The sequence below is a fragment of the Adiantum capillus-veneris genome, chromosome 21, assembly GCF_014529385.1.
Source record: "Adiantum capillus-veneris isolate H3 chromosome 21, ASM1452938v2, whole genome shotgun sequence".
Taxonomy (NCBI): domain Eukaryota; kingdom Viridiplantae; phylum Streptophyta; class Polypodiopsida; order Polypodiales; family Pteridaceae; genus Adiantum; species Adiantum capillus-veneris.
This window is the reverse complement of record NC_140951.1, coordinates 47,199,226-47,219,108: the sequence shown is the minus strand read 5'-3', so window position 1 is coordinate 47,219,108 and position 19,883 is coordinate 47,199,226. Positions and strand designations below refer to the sequence as shown.

At 44.4% G+C, this 19,883-nt stretch overlaps 1 protein-coding gene across 7 annotated transcripts in view; it reads right to left on the bottom strand.

Annotated features, from left to right (window-relative positions):
* Positions 1-18,975, bottom strand: part of LOC147430899 (calmodulin-binding receptor-like cytoplasmic kinase 2) — a 45,266-nt gene extending 26,291 nt beyond the window's left edge. Inside the window, exons 1-7 of one of the 7 annotated variants that reach the window (XM_086493431.1) lie at positions 18,748-18,974; positions 17,977-18,490; positions 2,515-2,601; positions 1,800-2,213; positions 1,527-1,695; positions 1,032-1,121; positions 658-956 (exon numbers count right to left, since the gene is read on the bottom strand). In XM_086493431.1, the coding sequence (XP_086349557.1) occupies positions 658-956; positions 1,032-1,121; positions 1,527-1,695; positions 1,800-2,213; positions 2,515-2,601; positions 17,977-18,135 (1,218 nt within the window). In that variant the 5' untranslated portion in view covers positions 18,136-18,490; positions 18,748-18,974. Of the gene's footprint in view, positions 1-657; positions 957-1,031; positions 1,122-1,526; positions 1,696-1,799; positions 2,243-2,514; positions 2,602-17,976; positions 18,491-18,747 lie in introns of all 7 variants that reach the window. The other 6 variants (XM_086493432.1, XM_086493435.1, XM_086493433.1 and 3 more) reach the window with 6 other exon arrangements.
* Between the last annotated feature and the right edge of the window lie 908 nt (positions 18,976-19,883).

The following is a 19,883-nucleotide window of genomic DNA, read 5'->3' as shown; positions in this document are numbered from 1 at the left end:
CTGAAACAGCCTCTCCCCACCTTGCATAGTAAGACAAGTCCTCCAAAGAAGCCATTGAATTGTGAATGGAGCTAAGAGTGTCTGCAGAAAGTCTGATACCAATGGAAAATCCATCTGAATACAAGCTAAAGCATACTCAACTCCAATGAAGCCCACTGTATGTAAACTAGGCAAGTCAGTGATTAATGACCAAGTGGAATTCCCGCTAGAATAGTGGCTTCATATTTGCCAGAAAATTGAAACGGAAACTGAAACAAGTGACACGAAGGCAGCGGAAACGTCCATGTGTGTGAAATCAAAACAGGGCTAGAAACTGTAGGTGTTGGTACTAAAATTCATGTGTTGAAAACTGTAGGTGTCAGTAGACAGGCTCATGTACTGCGTCCTATTTCTGTCGTCTGTTTCTAGAGCTTCTTCATCTCCCTACAGGCCATCATGGCTAATAGCTGCCAATCATGCTCATCAAACCTTTACCCTCATGATAATTACCCAGAATCTCCAAGCATTCTCATCCATGACATTCACGATACCACTCCACCAAAATGACATCCCATATCTACTTAAGATACGAATAATGCTATGTAGTACTTCTAGCATAAATAATCAGAACCAGAGAAAGTGTCCACAACAAGGTGCATAATTCAGCATTTAACCCACCCATTTCGTCGTTATCCTCTCTTTTGGCTGTCGCTTTTGCTCAATAGGACGTCGCCCTGTAAACAGCTCCACAAGCAGCACCCCAAACGAGTACACATCACTCTTCTGCGTGAGTTGATATGTCTTAAGGTACTCCGGATCAACGTACCCAACAGTACCCTTTACTTGAGTGGACACATGAGTAGCATTAAAATCTGATGGACCAATGCGTGAGAAGCCAAAGTCAGACACTTTGGCTCGGAAGTTGTCTGTGAGAAGAATGTTTGTAGACTTAATGTCACGATGAATTATGGATTGATCTGCATAAAATGAGAAATATCTTGAATACAATCTTCATTCCTGTAAAATTAACCAAAGTAAGTTTTTTTTCTTACCTGCATAAAGGTGAAGATAGGTGATAGCATGAGCCACATCTATGGCAATATCCAACCGTGTAGCTAGGTCAAGGACAATGCCAAATTGCCCTGCAAAATATAGATGAACAGTCAGGCGGTTAGTGTTACTCAAATATGAATAAGTTGCTACACATGAGATAAAGACATAGTATGGTTCCCAAGACTAAATCGAATATGCTGTCGTGCTGGATCATTGATATATTAATTTTTTAATGCATAAAAATCTAATGAGGTTAGCATATGGTGAATAGTGTGTGCATCCAGCTCCAATAATGAACTAAGCAAAAGACAAAAAAAAAAAAATTGAGTAAGTGCTAAGTGAAAGAAAATGCACTTACACTTCAACACTATTCGTTGCCAACCATCTACTATAGACATGAATAATTGTATTAGGTAGACCTACTTTTCAATTAACCAAATATGAAAACAGATGCATATACACACTAATCTACATCACAAGTGCATTATTAATACCATCAAGATGTTGACGCAAATTGCCATTGGTCACATATTCTACCACCAGGATGCGCTCAGGACCCTCTTCAGCATACCCAATAAACTTGACAAGGTTCAAATGATCAATGGTGGACAATGTTTTTAATTCATTGCAATATTCAGCTGAAAGTTGCGCATCATCATGGTTCTGCATGAGCACGTGATCTTTGAGAGATGAATGAATGAAAACAACAGTCAACTTCTATGTCATCAGATGCACTAATTGTATGACAAGAAGGTGATCTGTAATACCTTCTTGGCCCTCTTAATAGCCACGAGTCTTCCATCCTTAAGCTTGCCTTTGTAAACAGTGCCAAATCCTCCTTGACCAATCTTAACTAAAGGTGAAAAATTATCGGTTGCTTTATTTAACTCAGCTATGGTGAAAAATATTGTTCCAGAGCTCTTCTCATGAAGGAACTTCCCAAATGGCTTCCCAGAAGTGTCATCCAAAGAAGTCCCCTGCTCCTCAGATGTCTGCCTTGATGGTAGAAAGCAGCTTCCCAGAGTGTTAACCATTCCAAACACACGAGAATGTTCCCTGAGTCTTGGAGGAGGCCAGCTGGCTGTACTTTCAGACATTGTTCTGCTTGAGAAATCTGTTGAGTTGCCATCAGATAGCCCCTTGTTCCTTCTGCGCCTTTGCAACATAAGCCTCAATCCATCCTGAAATGAGGAAGGCATTTCTCTTGATCCTATGCCAATTACAAGAAACTTTTAAGTGAGATTTGAGGATTGTTGTCATGGTAAGCATCTTAGCTAAAACAAAAAAAAATTGTTTGCAAAAGTTACAACAAATAGCCATGAGGAGATTTGAGCCTTGTTTTTAAAACATGTACATAACTTTACAATCGCCAAAATAACAAGGGGTTGTGTGCCAATCAAACACATTGTGAACAAATGAGGCCCCTCACAGCATGTCTCCATCCTATTTTTCATCTCGATAACAGATAAAATGGATCTTCACCCGTCTTCTGAGGTCATGCTCTCGTTCACTGTGATGCTTTCCGTCATTAACATGCTCATGAATTTCTGACCTCTGCTGCACTCCAACCTGCAGTCGTAAACAGTATTATTCAGGTGTATTCCATTGAACAATCAGGTACCAAGCATCTGTCAGCTGCTATCATTTTCGTGTGCATGAACGGGGAAATGGACTGTTCAGGACACGGAAGCATCTTGCCCCCCCCCCCTTCCCGGGTTGCATAAATTCTTCGGACTATTGTTAAGGATGTTAAAATCAATTTGTACTGTCTTGGTCATCCAATACTAGCGTACTGATTGTTTTGACTTCAATTGCTTGACTTCTGAATGTCACAGAAAAGTTGAGACTTTTTTAATTTACATTTTACATGCCATGAGAGAGTGACAATTGTATCTAATCAGGAACCACACTTTACATACACATACAAGATCACACAGATACACGCGCATACATGTAAAACATATATATGGTTTAGTACGTAAGTAATTTACCTTTCAAAGTTGACATTCTGTACCGTACAACATTTTCTTTCGTACTTGACGTATCATATTTAACGTCTCTATCCACACACACACACTCCCTTTCTTTTTTCCCCCAATCCAGCATAGAATGAACACAAAATGAGCACATAAATAAGATGGTGAAGCAGGACTTCTAAGCTTCCCTCCTCGGATTCTGCTTGAGCCGTGGCAGAAATCTAGTTCAATAGCAGCAGCCCTCCTGCTGCTTGAACCATGGCAAGAATCTAATTGGAAGATGTAGCCGCAACTCTGCTTGCTGAATGACAAGAATTGCTTGGAGAGACGTATCTCTCATGTCTGAGGGTCTATACTCCTAAACAAAAACTTAGTTTCTTACCAAAGAGTCTAATACAACAAGGTCGCATCTTTGGGTCTCATCTTATCTAAGGGAATCACAGTTCCCTGTTCTGATTCCAATTTCGCAGTCCAACTCCCAAATTAGCGAGTCTACACCCTATTCAAGGGAAGTCTCAATTTCCTTGGTCTGATTCTTATTCCGATTGGAGATTGGATCCTGCAAAGGCTTAGAGATGTGACCCTTTCACTCGAACTTCTTCCTTAAGGAAATCTTCCTTCATCAAAAGAATTAAGAAAAGAAACCCCCAAATGAAAAAAGACATCAACTGTCGTATCTTGGAGGCGAGGGTTAGTTCTGTACTTGAACAAGTTGCGGGAAAAGGTCCATCTATCTTATCTATTGTGAAGGATAGGATCATCTCTGACGGTTTTTTCCTTTTTTTTTTGTGAGTGACAAATTAGCACTTGTAACCTGGTGCATTACATGTGTTATGTCCCGCTCACAGGAGGGGATCTAGCCCAGGAGGGGATCTAGCCTAGATGCCATCGGGATGGGCGTCCAATGTCCGGGCGGACGTAGTGTGAACCCGGCCGGTGTGGCCGGCCATTATTATAATAGGGAGGCCAAGGCTTCATTTACAGTTATCGACCCCACTGGCAAAGTGCCAGTGGTTAGCCCGCGAGGCTAGGAGTGTGCGAGGTCACCTCGAGGAGGCGAGGCCGGGTGGTATGGGACGCTCGGTCTTACAGGTGCACGCCTACGTCCTCGGACGCTGGCCCCAGCACGGGGGAGCTGCCGGATGGTGGCTATGGTCGGGTGGTTCGTCCGACGCATATCTGTAGGCGGTCTGTGTAGCTGGGAGATCTTATCTCTTCGTTCGTTTCATGGTATCAGAGCCGGCTTGGCTGCACGAGGGACTGTGTGCACACCTACGGATCGGTTCAAGTCGGGGAACCTCGAGTTCGCATAATTTTTTAGTGATTAAATTGCTGAAATTACTTACTTTTCTTCTCGAAAGCATGTTTGCAGGTGAGGATTAGCGCTCTTTTGCTGATTTTTAATTAAAAAACAGCAAATTAACAGATGGGAATGCTGGAAATTGAAAGGTTTCTGATAAATTTTACTGATTTTCGATGAAAATCAGAGAATTGCTTCTTAATTTACTGAATTTAGACTAAATTCAGCATACAACACATTTAACTTCTCTCTGTAAATCCCTCTCTTTGTAAGTCCCTCTGGGCGAAGCAGAGAGAGAGAGAGAGAGAGAGAGAGAGCATGTGCTTTCTCTGGTAATTGGGTACCTGAAGGAGTTGAGCACACCCAGTGTAAGTGTGCAGCTTTCACAGAAGTCCTGCGTTGTTTTTTTTCTCTGAGAGGACAATTCCAACGTGGAGGATTTGCTAAGCGCTGGCTCCTTTGGCGTGTGCTGGGCACGGGTATCTAGGAGCCTGGGGGGGTGCGATTTTTCTCTCTACGCGTCAGTTGAAGTTTTTGCCGCCCCTTGATTTTTTCTTGCACTACCTTATTTCCACGTTGCAGGTAAGTTTGTTTTTTATTACTAAGTGGGCCTTTTAATTTAAAGTGGCAAGGCCCTTTTAAGTTTGGACCTTTTTATAATAAGTCTGAAACCTGAGTTTATTAAAAAACTCACTTACAGAGACTTGTAAGTTACAGAGAACTCATTTTTCAAGTCTTCTGCTTCTCTCTCGCGCTTCCTCTCTCTCACCTGCTCGCGTTCAGACGCTCACGCCGACGCGTAGAGCTCTTCAAACTTCAACTTTTCGCGACCGAAAAGTGCAAAAAAGGCTCGGTTTCGCGTGAATTTTCCAATTTTTCCACGCACTTCGCTATGGATTCCTCCAGCTCAAATGTGCAGCGTGACGACGCGCCAGGTAACATCCAAATTCCATTCATGCATGCTCTCTACACATGGATTACAAGCACTTTCCAGAGTTTCGACCAGCGTGTTACCGCTCTGAAAAACACGAATGTTGAGACGAACCTTCGCTTGGCCTCTCTCGAAGGGGTCGTACAGGGGCTTAGTTCACGACTTTCTACTCTCGAAAATATGGCTCAGTCGATGATTGCGCGCATTTCCGAGGGGGAAACCCATCTCCAACAATTGCGGATGCAGATTGCTGCTTTTGGGCGTTCGCAGGGTGGTCCGACTGCCACAATTCCGTACAAAACTACAAATTCCTTAGGTGAAGAGGAGTGTACAAAATTGGCCGTAAATAACTGGCTGCACCAGTGGACCACATATTTTGATCTCCATGGGGAGCATGATGAACGGAGGATTCAGACGATTCCTCTCTATCTGCGCAGTAAGGCGCTTACTTGGTGGCGTGACATGACAGAAAAGCCTACGACATAGGCTGATTTTTGCGTGAAATTCAAGAGGGATTTCGCCAAAATGGACCCTTTAAAAGCTTATGCCAAACTGCAGAGTCTTTCGATGAAAACTCTGTCTTTTGATAAATATACGACAGCCTTCAAAGAGGCGCTCACCTTCTGCAAGGTGGATTCTACGCACGCCGTGCACATGTACTTGCTGGGGTTACATGAAGATTACCGTTGAGCCTTGATTAAGGATAAAGCCCCGACTGACGTCGAGGATGTAGTGGCAAGGCCAGGACGTTCCATTTGATAAATGGAGCGAATTATGAGAAGAAAAGAACTGCAGACCATCAATCCGGTGAGGGTGCTTCGAGGAAGCGACCCCGATTCCAGCATAAGTCCAAATCACCGCCGAGATCTTCTCAGGAGAAGAAGAAAGCCAGAAATGCTTCAGTTGCTGAGGCAGTGAAGAAAGGGGCTTGCTTCGGATGTGGCCAGACGGCTCACCAAATCAAGGATTGCCCCAAGAAGAAAAAGACGCAGAAACCGCAAGGCCGTCCTTCGGTTCAAATTCACGAGATCTCAGGTAACTCTGATGTTGTTCAAGTTGAAATCCATCACTTAGCGCACAGCTCATACACTAATTGTACTTTTAGTACCAAAGTGTTTGATAAGCACGATCTTCTCCGTTTTCCCGAGAAGATCAATGGTCACGACGTGACCGTACTTCTTGATAATGGAAGCTCACACAATTTTGTGGATGCAAAATTGGTGCAGAAACTGAGCCTGCGGACGCGGGACAGTGACCATGAGTATCGCGTGAAGATGGCTTGTGGCGTGGATACGAATGTATGGAATCGGATGGTTCCAGATTTGTCGCTCGAGCTGGCTGATTACAAAGGGAACCTGGATTTCCACATCATGCGCCTGGACAGAGCAAATGTTATTTTAGGAATTCCATGGTTTTATGATAAACAAGACTCATTGTATATAGACTATGTACATCACTCTCTTGTTTTTGTTAAGCAGAACATGCCTCATGTATCTGTGTCGCTTTGTATTCAGAAGTCTGTAAAAAATGGTTTTGCAATACCAGTTGTTACTGCTTTGGAAATGTATAAAGAAACAAAGTTTTCTGATGTTGACTTTAATCAATGTGTACCATCTGCTTGGTTTGATTCATTATGTTCTTCTGTTGAACTTGGGGATTCCGACGAATCCAACCTTATCCGAGAAATCATGACTGATTTCAAGGATGTTTTTCCTAATGATCTATCTCCTGGCTTGCCGCCTTCGAGAGGAGTAGATCATGGCATTGAGTTGGTGGCTGGTAGTCAGCCCTTCTCAAAGCAACCCTATCGTTTTAGTAAAACCGAGGAGGACGAGATTTAGCAACAGCTGAAGGATTATCTCGACAGGGGTTTTGTTGGGCCTAGCAAATCCCCGTGGGGAGCGCCAGTACTACTTTCTCGAAAGTACTACTTTCTCGAAAGAAGGATAACACTATGCGCTTCTGCGTGGATTACAAGGAGTTGAATAAGCTCACTATCAAAAACAAGTATCCGCTCCCGCGCATGGATGATCTGATAGATCGGCTCCATGGAGCGTTGTATTTTACGAAGATAGACCTGCGATCAGGCTATCATTAGATACGGATCAAACTGGAAGATATTCCTAAGACAGGCTTCCATACGCGTTATGGTCACTACGAGTTTTTGGTCTTGCCTTTTGGTTTGACCAATGCTCCAGCTACGTTCCAGGAAATGATGAATGATCTGCTGAGACCATTTTTAGGCAACTTCGTTGTTGTATTTCTCGATGATATCTTGATTTAGAGCCGAAGTTTGTCTGAGCACCTAGTGCATATACGCACTATTCTAGAGGTACTGAGAACTGAGAAGCTTTACGCTAAGGCTTCGAAGTGTGAATTCTTTAAAAAAGAGCTTCTATACTTGGGTCACATCATTACTCGCGATGGAGTTCGCGTCGACCCTGAAAAATTGGATAAAGTGCGAAATTGCCCATTCTGAAGAATGTGCGCCAAGTAAAGTCCTTTTTAGGCTTTACTGGATTCTTTCGCAAGTTTATCAAGGATTACTCTAAAGTTGCTCCTCGTCATAAAGGTAATCCCCCTGTTGTCTGGAATGAGCATCTCGACGAGAGCTTTCGGACACTAAAGCACTTGGTGACTACTGCGCCAATATTGCACATTGTGGATCCTAGCAAACCGTTTGTGGTTGAAACGGATGCTAGTGATTATGCTATTGGTGCGGCGTTATACCATGATGGACGTCCTGTTACGTTTGAAAGTAAGAGCTTTCTGACGTTGAGATGCATTATCCAACGTATGAAAAGGAGCTTTACGTCGTAGTCCACGCCCTGAGGAAATGGCGGCACTACTTGTATGGCTCTACGTTTGTTGCATGGACAGATCATCATTCCTTGTGCTATATCTGTAATCAGGGTGATCTCAGAGGCCGGAAGGCTAGATGGGTTGAGCTTATGCAAGAGTTTGACTTTGAGATCCGTTATAGAAAAGGATCCAGCAATCGAGTTGGTGATGCGCTCAGCACGTTTCTTGAGGTTAATGCCTTGTCTATGGCTGAAATCTCGACGGATTTCTATCTCTCTCTCCGAGGGCTATGTCGTTTCGATGACCATTTTGGCAAGATATGGAACGAGGTAGAAGAGGGGCATGACTCGCATACAGGCTTGGGTGATCCGGAGACCCAAGTGAGTCGTGCTGGAGAGACGAGACAGCGACAATATTCCATTAGAGGTGGACTATTGTTCAGAAATGGTAAAGTCTGCGTGCCGGAAATCGATGAGATTCGACAAAGGATTTTGTGCGGATGCCACGATGTTCCTAGCGCTGGGCACCCAGGCATCCAGAGAACTTTGACTTTGGTCAAGCGATATTTCTATTGGCCAAGAATGCGCTCTTACATAGAGAGCTATGTGAAGAGATGCTCAGTGTCAGGTCAATAAGGCAGAGTGCCTTAGGAAAGCTGGCCTGCTACATCCATTGGAAATCCCAGATGCCAAGTGGCAGAGTATTTCCATGGATTTCATCGTTGGTTTGCCAAATACTAGTCGGGGCAATGACGCTATTTGGGTTGTGGTCGATAGACTCACAAAAATGGCAAAGTTTATACCAATGAAGTCGACAGTAAAAAGCCATGAGTTGGCGGTTTTATTTGTCGATCGGCTTTATAAGCTGTATGGTCTTTTAGAAGATATAATCTGCCACCACATCCGTCTGTCCCTGCACATGGACAATCTGGAAGTGAAACTGTGACAAGATGTTCGCCCATCGCATCTGCTTTTCCGAAAGCTGCTTCTGTGACAAGAAGTAGCGCAAACTCTCATGGTCTGTAAAGACAGTAAAATCCGCTCCGAGTAGGTAATGCCGCCACTGAGTAAGAGCATGGATAACCGCCAAAAGCTCTTTCTTATAAATCTGTGCTATCATCTCCGGCCCAGAGAACAATCGGCTCTCGTAAGCAATGACATGGCCTTCTTCCATCAAGACCGCACCCAGACTACGACCACAAGCATCACAATATACTTCAAATGACTTCTGCAAGTCCGGCAAAGTCAAATCTCGTCCTGTAGTCAATTTCTCTTTCAATGTCTGAAAGGCAGTCACCTCTATGGATCCGCACGAGAAAGGGACTCCTTTCTGTATCAAGATATGCAAAGGAAAAGCAACCTTTGCAAACTTTCGTATGAACCGCTTGTAGTACGAACACATTCTTCAAATCGGGCCAATCACGTATAGTCTCTATCTTGGCCGAATCCACTTGCACTCCAGTTGGTGAGACAAAGTGTCCCAAAAAGTGTATCTCTGAAGCATATGATCTCTGTGTTCTGCCTCATTCTTGGAGAAACAATGATATCATCAAAGAAAGTGCCAACAAATAGCCTATACTCTTGAAAAATCTTGTCCATCATCCGATTAAATGTTGCAAGAGCATTGGTTAAGCCAAAAGGCATCACCAAAAACTCAAATAATCCAAAAGGTAGTCCGGAAGGCTGTCTTGTAGACGTCTCCCGTCGCGATTCGGATTTGATGATATCCACTCTTCGGATCAATCCTACTAAAGCACGAGGATCCTTGTAACTTGTCAAGTATATCATCGATCCTAGGAATCGGAAATCTGTTCTTGATGGTGATTTTCTTGAGAGCTCTATAATCGATGCACATTCTCCAAGATCCGTCTTTCTTCAAATCCAGCAACGGTGGAGAGCAGTACGGTGAAGTACTAGGCTGGACAAGACCCTTTTCCAAGAGGTCTTTCACTTGGTTCATAATCTTTTCAGTTTGTACTCGGCTCACACGGTAAGGTGGCCGCTTCGATGACGTGCTTCCAGGTATCAACATAGCAGCTATAATACGCGTACTTTATTTAGAATACGGGATGTCCCGTATTGAAACGTATAGTACGTCTCATAACGTTTTCTAATCTAACGTTCTTTTGCTCAAAACGTATTCTATTCTAATGTCTTTTGCTAGTTGATCAAGAGCTTCATGATGCTTGTTTATGTATGCTATGATTAAACATTGAAAAGGCATTGAGGAGGTGCATGACCCGCTTCATTGTCCTTATCAAAGTATCATATCTAAAAAAGTTGACGTATTTTATTTTTGGTTCTCAAAAATACGTGTAGTACGCGTATTATACACCGCGTATTAAACGTCCCGTACCGTACCGTGGCTGCTATGGGTATCAGGTCAATGGTCTGATCTTCAGGCCCTCTAAGAAGCAATCGGCATGAGTGTGGAGAAAAATCTTGGCGTTCTTTTGATCAGGACAAAACATATTCAACCTTTATCCATCGTTCAGTTCTCTCCCAAAAGAATGAGTAAAGAAACTGAAGTTCATCAAGTACAATTCTCTGAGCCCTTCATTTATCAAAGTCGCTTTCTCGGTCCGGTAGTCAACCACGACGTAGTTCTTGTGGTACCAAGGGATCCTGAGTAGAACGTCACTCGCGTGCCCTGAACACCCCTGTCATTGTAAACGAAGTTTGCCAATGCTCGGTGTAATGGCAACATCCCATCCGGGTGCTAGTCAAACTACTTCCGCCTGTGGCGTCAGTCTGTCGGGCGTAATTCCAAATCGAGCCGCCAATTCCCAGTGAAAAGAAGTTTGCCTTGGCTCCTTTAAAAGAGCTTCCTGATCCTTCACTTTGCCCCAAAAGCGGCAAAGTTTGTACTTTCATTCATTAGATTCGGTGCAGGTCCCACGCCATGTGGTACCAGTTCTGCTTTTCTATCTGCCTTTTCTGTCACGTTCCTCAGCTGCTCTCGAACTCTTAGGCCTGTCGTCGTCTTTATCATTTTGTTCTTTCTGTGCCTTTTTAGGGCACTTCGCGGAGATATGTCCATGTTCCCCGCATCCAAAGCACTTCCCCTCTCTGATGAAGCGAGCTCTCTCCTCGGGAGTAAGCTTGGGTTGTGCATCCTTTTACTCTGGATTGCCCTTTTTCTTTCTACTTTCATTCCTAGAAGTTTGTTCAGCTCGTTGTGTCATGGCCTCATCTGTGGGGTAGGTCAGACTGCCAGAGTGAATGGCAAAGCCCCGCTTCGCATGACTCATCAACTCCTGAATAGAAGCTGACTTCTGTTCCAAGCAGTGATCTCGGATCTCTGTAGGTAGACCCAAGGTAAACCGCTCAATCTGTTCTCTGAACGAATCTTCTTGAATGAAGAGGCGGGTAGAAAAGAGCTCCAGAATCTTTCACAGTAAGCATTGATTGTATCTTTCTTGGTCATCCGAAGATGGTTCCAAGCAGCTCGTATATCTCGTTCATATTCTTGTGTCAACCAAGAAGAAATAAAAAGCTTCTTAAATTTCAACCATTTAACTGGCGCAGTCTTGTTCAAAAGAAGCGTGGACCACCAAGTACGAGCATTCCCCTTAAAGTAAGAGGTAGCTCTCCGAATCTTGGAGTGCTTTGAATAGTGTCCTCCCGCGAAAGCGATGTCAAATTGCTGTATAAAAGACAAAGCCTTCGAAGCATCTGAGTATCTTGAAAAAGAATCAAACTTGATCGAGTGGCCACCTTCCTTAAACTCTCGGACTTTCTTGCTTTTATCTTCGAGAAAGTCATACTGGTTAGATTTGTAAAAATTCTTCTTGTTCGCATAAAAGTTTCCATCATCGGAATCTGAGCTGTCTGTAGACGAGTCCTCAGTAGAACTGTCAGTCTCTGGGCGAGATTTAGCCTTCTTTGTCTTTTTCTTGCCCTTTCCGAAGCTTTGTTTCTTGCTTCGCTTTTTACCTTTCTTGTCTTCTTCGCTCGAATCTGAAGAGCTAGAAGAACTGTCAGAAGAAGAAGAAGAACTGGGTACTTCAAATCGAACACGCTTCTTCTGTTTCTTTGCCTTGTCGAATGTCGACTGACGACCCCCAAATATCCCAGGATGTCGGTGCCTTTCTTCTGCTTTTTGCCGTGCTTTTGGCTTTCTTTTGCGCGTCAAAAAGCTGAGCAATCCGTGCATCAACCACCTCTTGTAATTCCTTCTCTGAATACTGTTTATGATCAGAAGGTTTCTTGAGAGCGGGTTTCAGGGGTGGTGTAGTGGTTTTCTGCCACTGCGTATGCACTTCCTGAAAAGCAGTCTCGCTCATATATTTTGCCAATTTCGGACACTTCGTAAAACTGAGCATCATCTTTGTGGCATCGCCGATCAATTGACGACGCTTCATCTCTCTTTGCTCCGCCTGAGTAGGCCGAGGCGGGCCATACTCTCCGCCGGAATCTTCGTTGTGATCCCTATCCGCATCTCCAAATGCAGAGGGAGTCGATTGATCCTTGCGTGAAGCCATAAGTGCCGCGGAAAAAGAATTGGGGATCGGATTTCCCGTAGAAGAGAAATCGGCCGTGCTCTGGTACCACTGTAAGAGACTTGGACACTCCAAGTCAAGAATCAATCGCGACAGCACCAAATAACCACTTCAAAACAATTCACAGATCACAATAGAATTGCACTGGCCCGGCGGAGTTCCGTGAGATATTGGCCCCAAAGATTGGCGCCCCTTTCGGTATTTCTTTATGTATTAAATCAATGTCAAAGTACAAAGAGCGGTTAGGGTTTCACTCTCTGACTCTGCGTCCAGATGCTCTGCAGAGTGAACCCTAAACCATGTATATAAAGATTACAAGGGATGCCCAAGAGCAGAGCCCCAAAAGCTTTCAGTTCAAAAGCAGTTCCTCTCTCTCTCTCAATGAGAGCAAAATAAAGCAAAGTGTAGCCCAAAAGTTGGGATTTGCGTCGCTCAAAAAAAATGTTTTTTTTTTTTTAACACCTTCGTGATTTCCTGAAATATCAGTACGCTGCAGCCGCGTGGCATGGCTGCTTGCTTTTAGGGTTTCCAGCCATTTTAGGGTTTCAGCCAGCAGTTAGGATTAGGGTTTCCAGAAATTAGGGTTTCTGCAAAATTAGGGTTTTTGGCAGAAATTAGGGTTTGCAGGAATTTTAGGGTTTCTGGCAGATATTAGGGTTTCTGATGTCGGTAGCCACGTCATCACTTTGTGACACTCGGGGCTGATTCCGTCGTGAAGATCTGCAAAAATGCTAAGGTGTCTTGCAGATGCAAAAATGCTAGGGCTGAAAATCTTCCTACGGTGGGAATTTGCTAACGTTGGGGCTGATCTGCTGTGGTTCTGTCGCCAGGCTGATGCAGACGCAAAAACGCTGGCTGATTTGAGTACTTGTCCAAAAAACGTTAGCTCTTATGTTGTGGTGCAAAAACGCTAGAGATCTTTGGGGTCCTGCTTAGAAGTTGCCTGTGAGCAATGGTCCTGCTGCCTCTTCTGCCAGAAGTGCTAGCCCTAGGTTTTCTTATATACAAACTTAGTAAATTTGCCCTACCTAGTTTCCAACAAAAGTCACTTAATAAATAAGTGGAAAATGTCAAAAATAGGGAAAATAGGTTTAATGCACTGGAAAATGATCCTGATGGAATCTGATGGGAATGTTGATGATCATATTGTGTGCAACCGGAGGATATGCATCTACACTAAGTGCCTGGGCATGCACGGTCTGCGAATAGACTCACAAAAGTGCCAGATCACTTCCTATTCTAGACTGACTTGACTTGACTGAACCCTGATCATGCTGTAGCTTGTCCACGGACACATAGGGTTGGATGTGTCACATGACAGCCCGTGTGAGAGAGAGGGAGGGTACATCCAAGGAGTACTGGAATGGGGGCAATCTATCCATATTGAAGTCATGTAACTGAAACCATGATGTCATCTGCCCATACAGCATGCTGTGTCTCCCTGTAGGGCTAGCTGTTGGGATAACTCAAGGGCTAGCAGAGCATATCTGTCTCTGGGGAGGTCCCACAAATTATACATGAAGGAAACTGATCTGATAAGGGCCTCAACTACGAGAGGGGGGACAGCTAGCTCGGCTCGAATAATCTCATGTAGCACTGAGGCCTTAGCCCGAATCAGCCGAGAGATCATAAAGATTAGAGGCCTCTCCATACATCTCCATCCATCAGTGCTACCAAATTAGCCATGGTGGTCCACTGAGGGTCCCCAAATCTAAACCCCATAAAGCATAGTTGAAGCCACTAGAGTGTCAGAAAGCCACAGCTTTGTTCGAGGTTCCTGAAACTGAACCTGTGAACACATCTTCTCCTATCCTCACAAGGCTCCATAAGCTCTCGACAACCTAGTCTCTGTTGCTCTCAGGAGTTGTACTTGCGGGAATTCTGCTCTCAGACTTTGTGTCCAAATGTGGAAGTGAATGTTGATAGTGCTCAGGATGAGTGCTCCGAACTTTTCTCAAGGGTTCCTTTTACTTACGAAAGGGAAAGCCTTCCGTTCTTCTCAGAGAGAGAGTGCAAGTGCAATGACCAAAAACAAAGTGAATGCTACAGTGAATGAAAGTGGTGAGAATGAGAGAGAGAGAGAGAGAGAGAGAGAGAGAGAGAGAGGAATACGACACCAAATGGGTTCTCAAACCCCCCTCCAAGGGCCCCCCTCTCTATGGCGAGAGAGATATATGCTTTAGATTGCACAAATCTGGTACAGTGGTCTAGATGCAAGGACTTGCCGACGATGTCGACGACAATGATGGCGACGAGACGAGGACGGGCTGAAATGCAAAAAAATGCAAGGGCTGACCTGGCTGAAAACTGAGGGCTGATCTGAGGCTGAAAACTGATACTGTGTCGATGAGGACGACGCTGACGACGACTCGACGACGATGCTTCATAAAGGTTGATCTGCTGAATTCTGAAAAACGCTGGCTGAATTGGAAAATGCTGGCAGATTTGATGAGATGGAGAGGATTTGCTACGGTAACGGAGATCTGCGAGGCTATGGGACTGACCTGGCTGCGGGTTAGGCTGAAAACCCAAAACGCTGGCCTGCTTTGCTGGTTCGGACTGTTGAGGATCAAAAACGCTAGGCTGATCTGGGACAACCAAAAACGCCAAGTCCTGGTGGCTGAAAACGCTGGTGTGAGCTGCCGGTTCTACGGAGGATGGGTTGCTACTTGGCACAACTTGTTGGGTGCACTTCTTCTGCTGCTTCTCTTGCTTGTAGGTGGGGGCCCCCTTCTGCTTATATAGGTCCCAACCACTGGGTCGAGCAAGGCTCCCACGATTCTAATAAAAGCTTTGATAAATTAATAAAATGCCAGGCAAGTTTGCACTGCTCAAATGGGTTTATAAAGTGGAAAATGCTCATGCTGGGTCCTACTTGGTTGTACAATCAGAGGGTATGCAACTACTCTTAAGTGCCTGGACATGCACGGCCTGCGTACAGGCTCACAAGGGTTCCAGAACACTTCCTAGGCTAACCTAAACCCTAGAACTGGGATAGCTTGTCCACATGCACATAGGGTTAGATGTGCACGTGACACCAAATGCTCTGCAGAGTGAGGCCCCAAGGGCTCTTTTAAACAATACAAGGGATGCCAAAAGCAGAGCCCCAAAAGCAATCAATTCAAAAGTTTTAAGTTCCGAAAGCATCTTGTCCAAAAATTGGAGCCAAAACCTACCAACGCAAATCGCGGAATTCCGTACAAATGCCACGTCAGCATAGCCATCGCGTTTTTCGGATTTCCGTACGACCTGCCACGTAAGGATGTCAACGCAATTTTCGGATTTTCGTACAACTATCCAATCAACGTTTTTTAATCTCGTGTCCCTTGGGCCCTGTCGGCAGGCACCCATAAGTTGGAACAACTTATAAAGTGACTTTGGTGCCTAGGTAGTGATGCCACGTCATCAGTTTGTGACAGAACCAACCAACCTTGGCAATGAATTGATGATTCCTTAGAAGAATGACATCTTGAGCATCGATAGCCTTTTAGAAAATTGAACTGTAGACGACACTATGTCCAAAAATCCCCATTTGGGAGCTGTAAACACATCACGTCCAAAATACTCCAAGATAATGAACTTTGAAACACATCTTGTCCGTATTCCGACCAACAACAATGGATTGGCACGCACATCCATAGCATTTTATATACGTCTAATTGGTTCCTTGCCAGATGCATGTGTATTGAACTCTGACCCACGGGTTCAAACACCGATAACTTGAACTCCAACACAAGGGTCCAAATTATTTATAAAGAGCAATGCTTGCCCCTCTCTACCACTCACAAGCCTCTCTCTGGCTGAGCTAGTGGCGGCAATTGCCTCATGACTAGAAATCTGGCATTGTGGCCACTGTGGTCGCCACAAGTGTGCCATGCCAACCTCCTCTGTCAATTCTTTATCACCGTTCTCTGTCCAGCTTGCCTTTGCCTTTGTCCTCTTGTGAGTTCTTGCTTTTGCCTTTGGCTTCGCCATCCTCAGCCAAACAAAGCGTCATGTCACATTTATAACGGTTGTCAGACCTCGTGGGTACCAAGGCAGCTAACTGAGTACTATTATTGCAGTCCTTGTTAAGCTTGCCTTTGCCTGTGTCCTCTAGCGAGCTCGTGCATTTGCTTTTGGCTTCACAATCCCGAGTCAAGCAAATTGACAGTTTCCTTGAGAGCTTCGCCCCTGCATAGGCCGCTAACTAGGAAATGGCTGAATCTCTTTCCATAGCCGATAGTTAGTGTTGGTCATGAGAAATCCCTCAAAGCTACCACAAGAATGTCCACTTGTGAATGCCTAGCTCCACGGGCTCGATCAAAGCAATCAAAGGCTTATATTGCCTTGCCTTCCAAAAAGCTGGGAAGATACCTTCGGTAGCGTTTCAAAACGCTGCCCTAGAGAGTAGTAGAAGAAGACCTCAGCATGACTTGAAGAGCGGTAGCAAAATTGGCATCTCAGAATCAGAACACTGTCGACAAGAGGAGGAGGGAGGGAGGGGGGGGGGGGGGGGGGGGGGGGGGGCGCGCTATAGCATTTCAAAACGCAATCGCAGGAAGAGCTGGGGAGGGTCGTTGCCAAGTGTGAAGGCGGCATCTCAAAACGCTAGATCACAAATGTCTCATCCTTCTATTGCAAAGAGCTTCCACCAAGAGACAACCCCCACCAACACTTCTACTCATCCTATGTCTGAACCTGACCCTACACTCGCCATTGACTTCTCTCCTATCTATTCACGCCCCTTACATCCCAACCCTCCACCTCCTCCTACCTCTACACTTGTTCCATCTGATTCCAATGCTTCCCCGCCAGTACCCCTTCTATCTCTAGCACCTATTACAGCACTCCCTCCACCTCCCTTCCTCACCAGTTCCACTTCTTTGTGCCACTCCGCCACATACAGTTTCGAGAGAGTTCATAGCTTGCTGCCCTTTTATCATGGCAATTCACCCGCTTGGAGCACGGTAGAGGCTCCCGTGGCCCCTTCATGGTGCATACTTACATCCTCCATAGTTCGCGGAAGGGACAAACACTATTGGAGAGCCAAAAGAGTCCTCTTCTATCCTTTATATTCACAGATTCTGAGACTTGGACAAAGCAGTCGGAAACTGCCTTTGTTTATCAACGCACATCCAGTGTGCTGCTACTTCTATCTTGCTACTTATTTTATTTGTTGATCTAGCATTGGCATACCAGAAGATCATGCGAGACTGGTCGAAGGTGACTGTCACTCGAGCTATAGAGTCTGATCATTCATCACAGTATCAGACTACCCGGTCTTTCACTACAGGTATGCTTGGGTGGCCCTTGCCAATGATTTTGATGCTCTACCGTTGGTAGTTTGGTCTGAGTGCACTGAGACCAACGAGCTTGACAATAGCATGATGTATGCCATTGTGATATTTCAAAATTTATTCTATTGTTTTACTATGAACTTACATGTAGTTACCTGGAATGCCAATGGGTTGCTTCGCACGAGTAGCAGTGGTCCAAAGAAAGCTTTTGTTGAGAAAGGATTTACACAAGCATATAGTGGGTGGTGTCGATGTACATTTGGGTGCAAGAACAAGCAGGTGCGGCCAACTCCTTCCTGGTGCATCTTATACATTTTGGGAGCCTGCAATTGGTTCTATGTATGTGGGGTTGTCCGTATATCCATGGGACGTCAATGGAGGCCTCGTGCCTCATATTGGTTCCTTGATACCAGGCAGATCTCTTTGGGTTATGAGCAACGAGAAGGTATGCATCTACGAAATACTTTATGAGGTAGTCCTTGGATGCAAATTGTAGGCAGTACAGTACCACCTTAGTCCAAGGTCTTTTGAAACATCCCTCACTAGCCTCTTGAAAGGGGCTCTCATCTGTCTGTGTATTGAATTGTTTTAACATGTGCAGAGAACATCACTACCTGCTCCGCCAATGCACCTGCTGTGTGCGTCGTCTATTAGCCATACCTGCAGAGACTTCACGGAGCAGTAGCCTTCTTATCAATTTAGGTACTTTTAAATCATGACCACTCTCTATGGCACTCACTAGCAGTCATCGTAGATAAAAGCTGGGTGTATATTCATCACCATGCTACAACCATCATCCGATATGCCCTCTTGTAATGGGCAAAAATGTTCCAAATCCCTTTCCTGTCAGGAGACCCGAGAGCTGCCATGTGTGTGTGTGTGTGTGTGTGTGTGTGTGTGTGAGAGAGAGAGAGAGAGAGGCTTACCTGGAACCAGCTTCGTACACGTTGAGGAGGATAGAGGAGCTCTTGAGAGAACGATAGTTGAAGCAGAGAGCGGAAGTCGTGATGTCTGCTGTTGCCAATGCTATCCAGGATTTCATTGTAGGAGGGAGGTCATGTTCGAGCTGGCATGCTCTGCCGAAAGGTGGGAGTGTGTACGCTGTGTGTGTTTGTTTTCTTACATTGGTGTGTGGGGTGGGAGATCCTCGGAGATGAGAGAGAGTAGTCATATTTTTTTGTAATTTCGGTGATTTTGCCAAGGTCGTAAATTTTTGTGAGTCATTTGGTTACAGGCCTCACACACCCGGAGTAGCTTCACACGGGCAAAATCGTTTGTAACTTCTGGCAGATTTGTAAATTTGAATAAAATTTGAAAATTCTACCATTTCTCTCTCTTCTCTCTCTCTCTTGATATCTTAATGTTGTATCTTTGTGTATCCACCCTTTGGGATGAGCTTCCACTACATCTACATGGAGAAGGATCCAACTGTTACTTGTATCCATACAAAAACACTCAGTTAGAACTGATTATGTTTGTGCGGTTTGCAAGCGTTGACACTGGATCCAGTTGTCATCCATGTCACACCTGTAGACCTAGTTTACAACTTACTCTTAGGGTTTGACTATTAAGTTAAGATTTCAAGTAAGATAAGCTCTAAATGTATATGCATGTGTATCCCAATACTCACCGAGCTCTCTTAAAAACTACTAGTATTAATTACCATGTATGATGCAAATACCTATGTATTTCTAGGTTTAACGATCAATGTAGAACATCTAGTAAAAATTGGACAGCACTTCCCTTGTAATTTGAGTAGTATTAAAACCTCAGTTAATGCCATCTCTTAACGAGATCCTCCATAGGACGTTTATGGCATCAAGAACTAAAATATACCTCATGTATCAAAAACTAGCAGTATATCACATGTTACTGACTCAAAAATATGGTATTATCCTCAAAACATATTAGAGACTAATATATTTTGCAAGTAATTCAAAGCTCAATGAACTCGACCTCTTGTTGAGTTTCTCACAAGAGGATTCTGTTTAATACAAAAAATCATAAGTAGTATCAAATTTACCAGAGATTTTGTCTACGCCTACTCTTTGCCACCATCTAT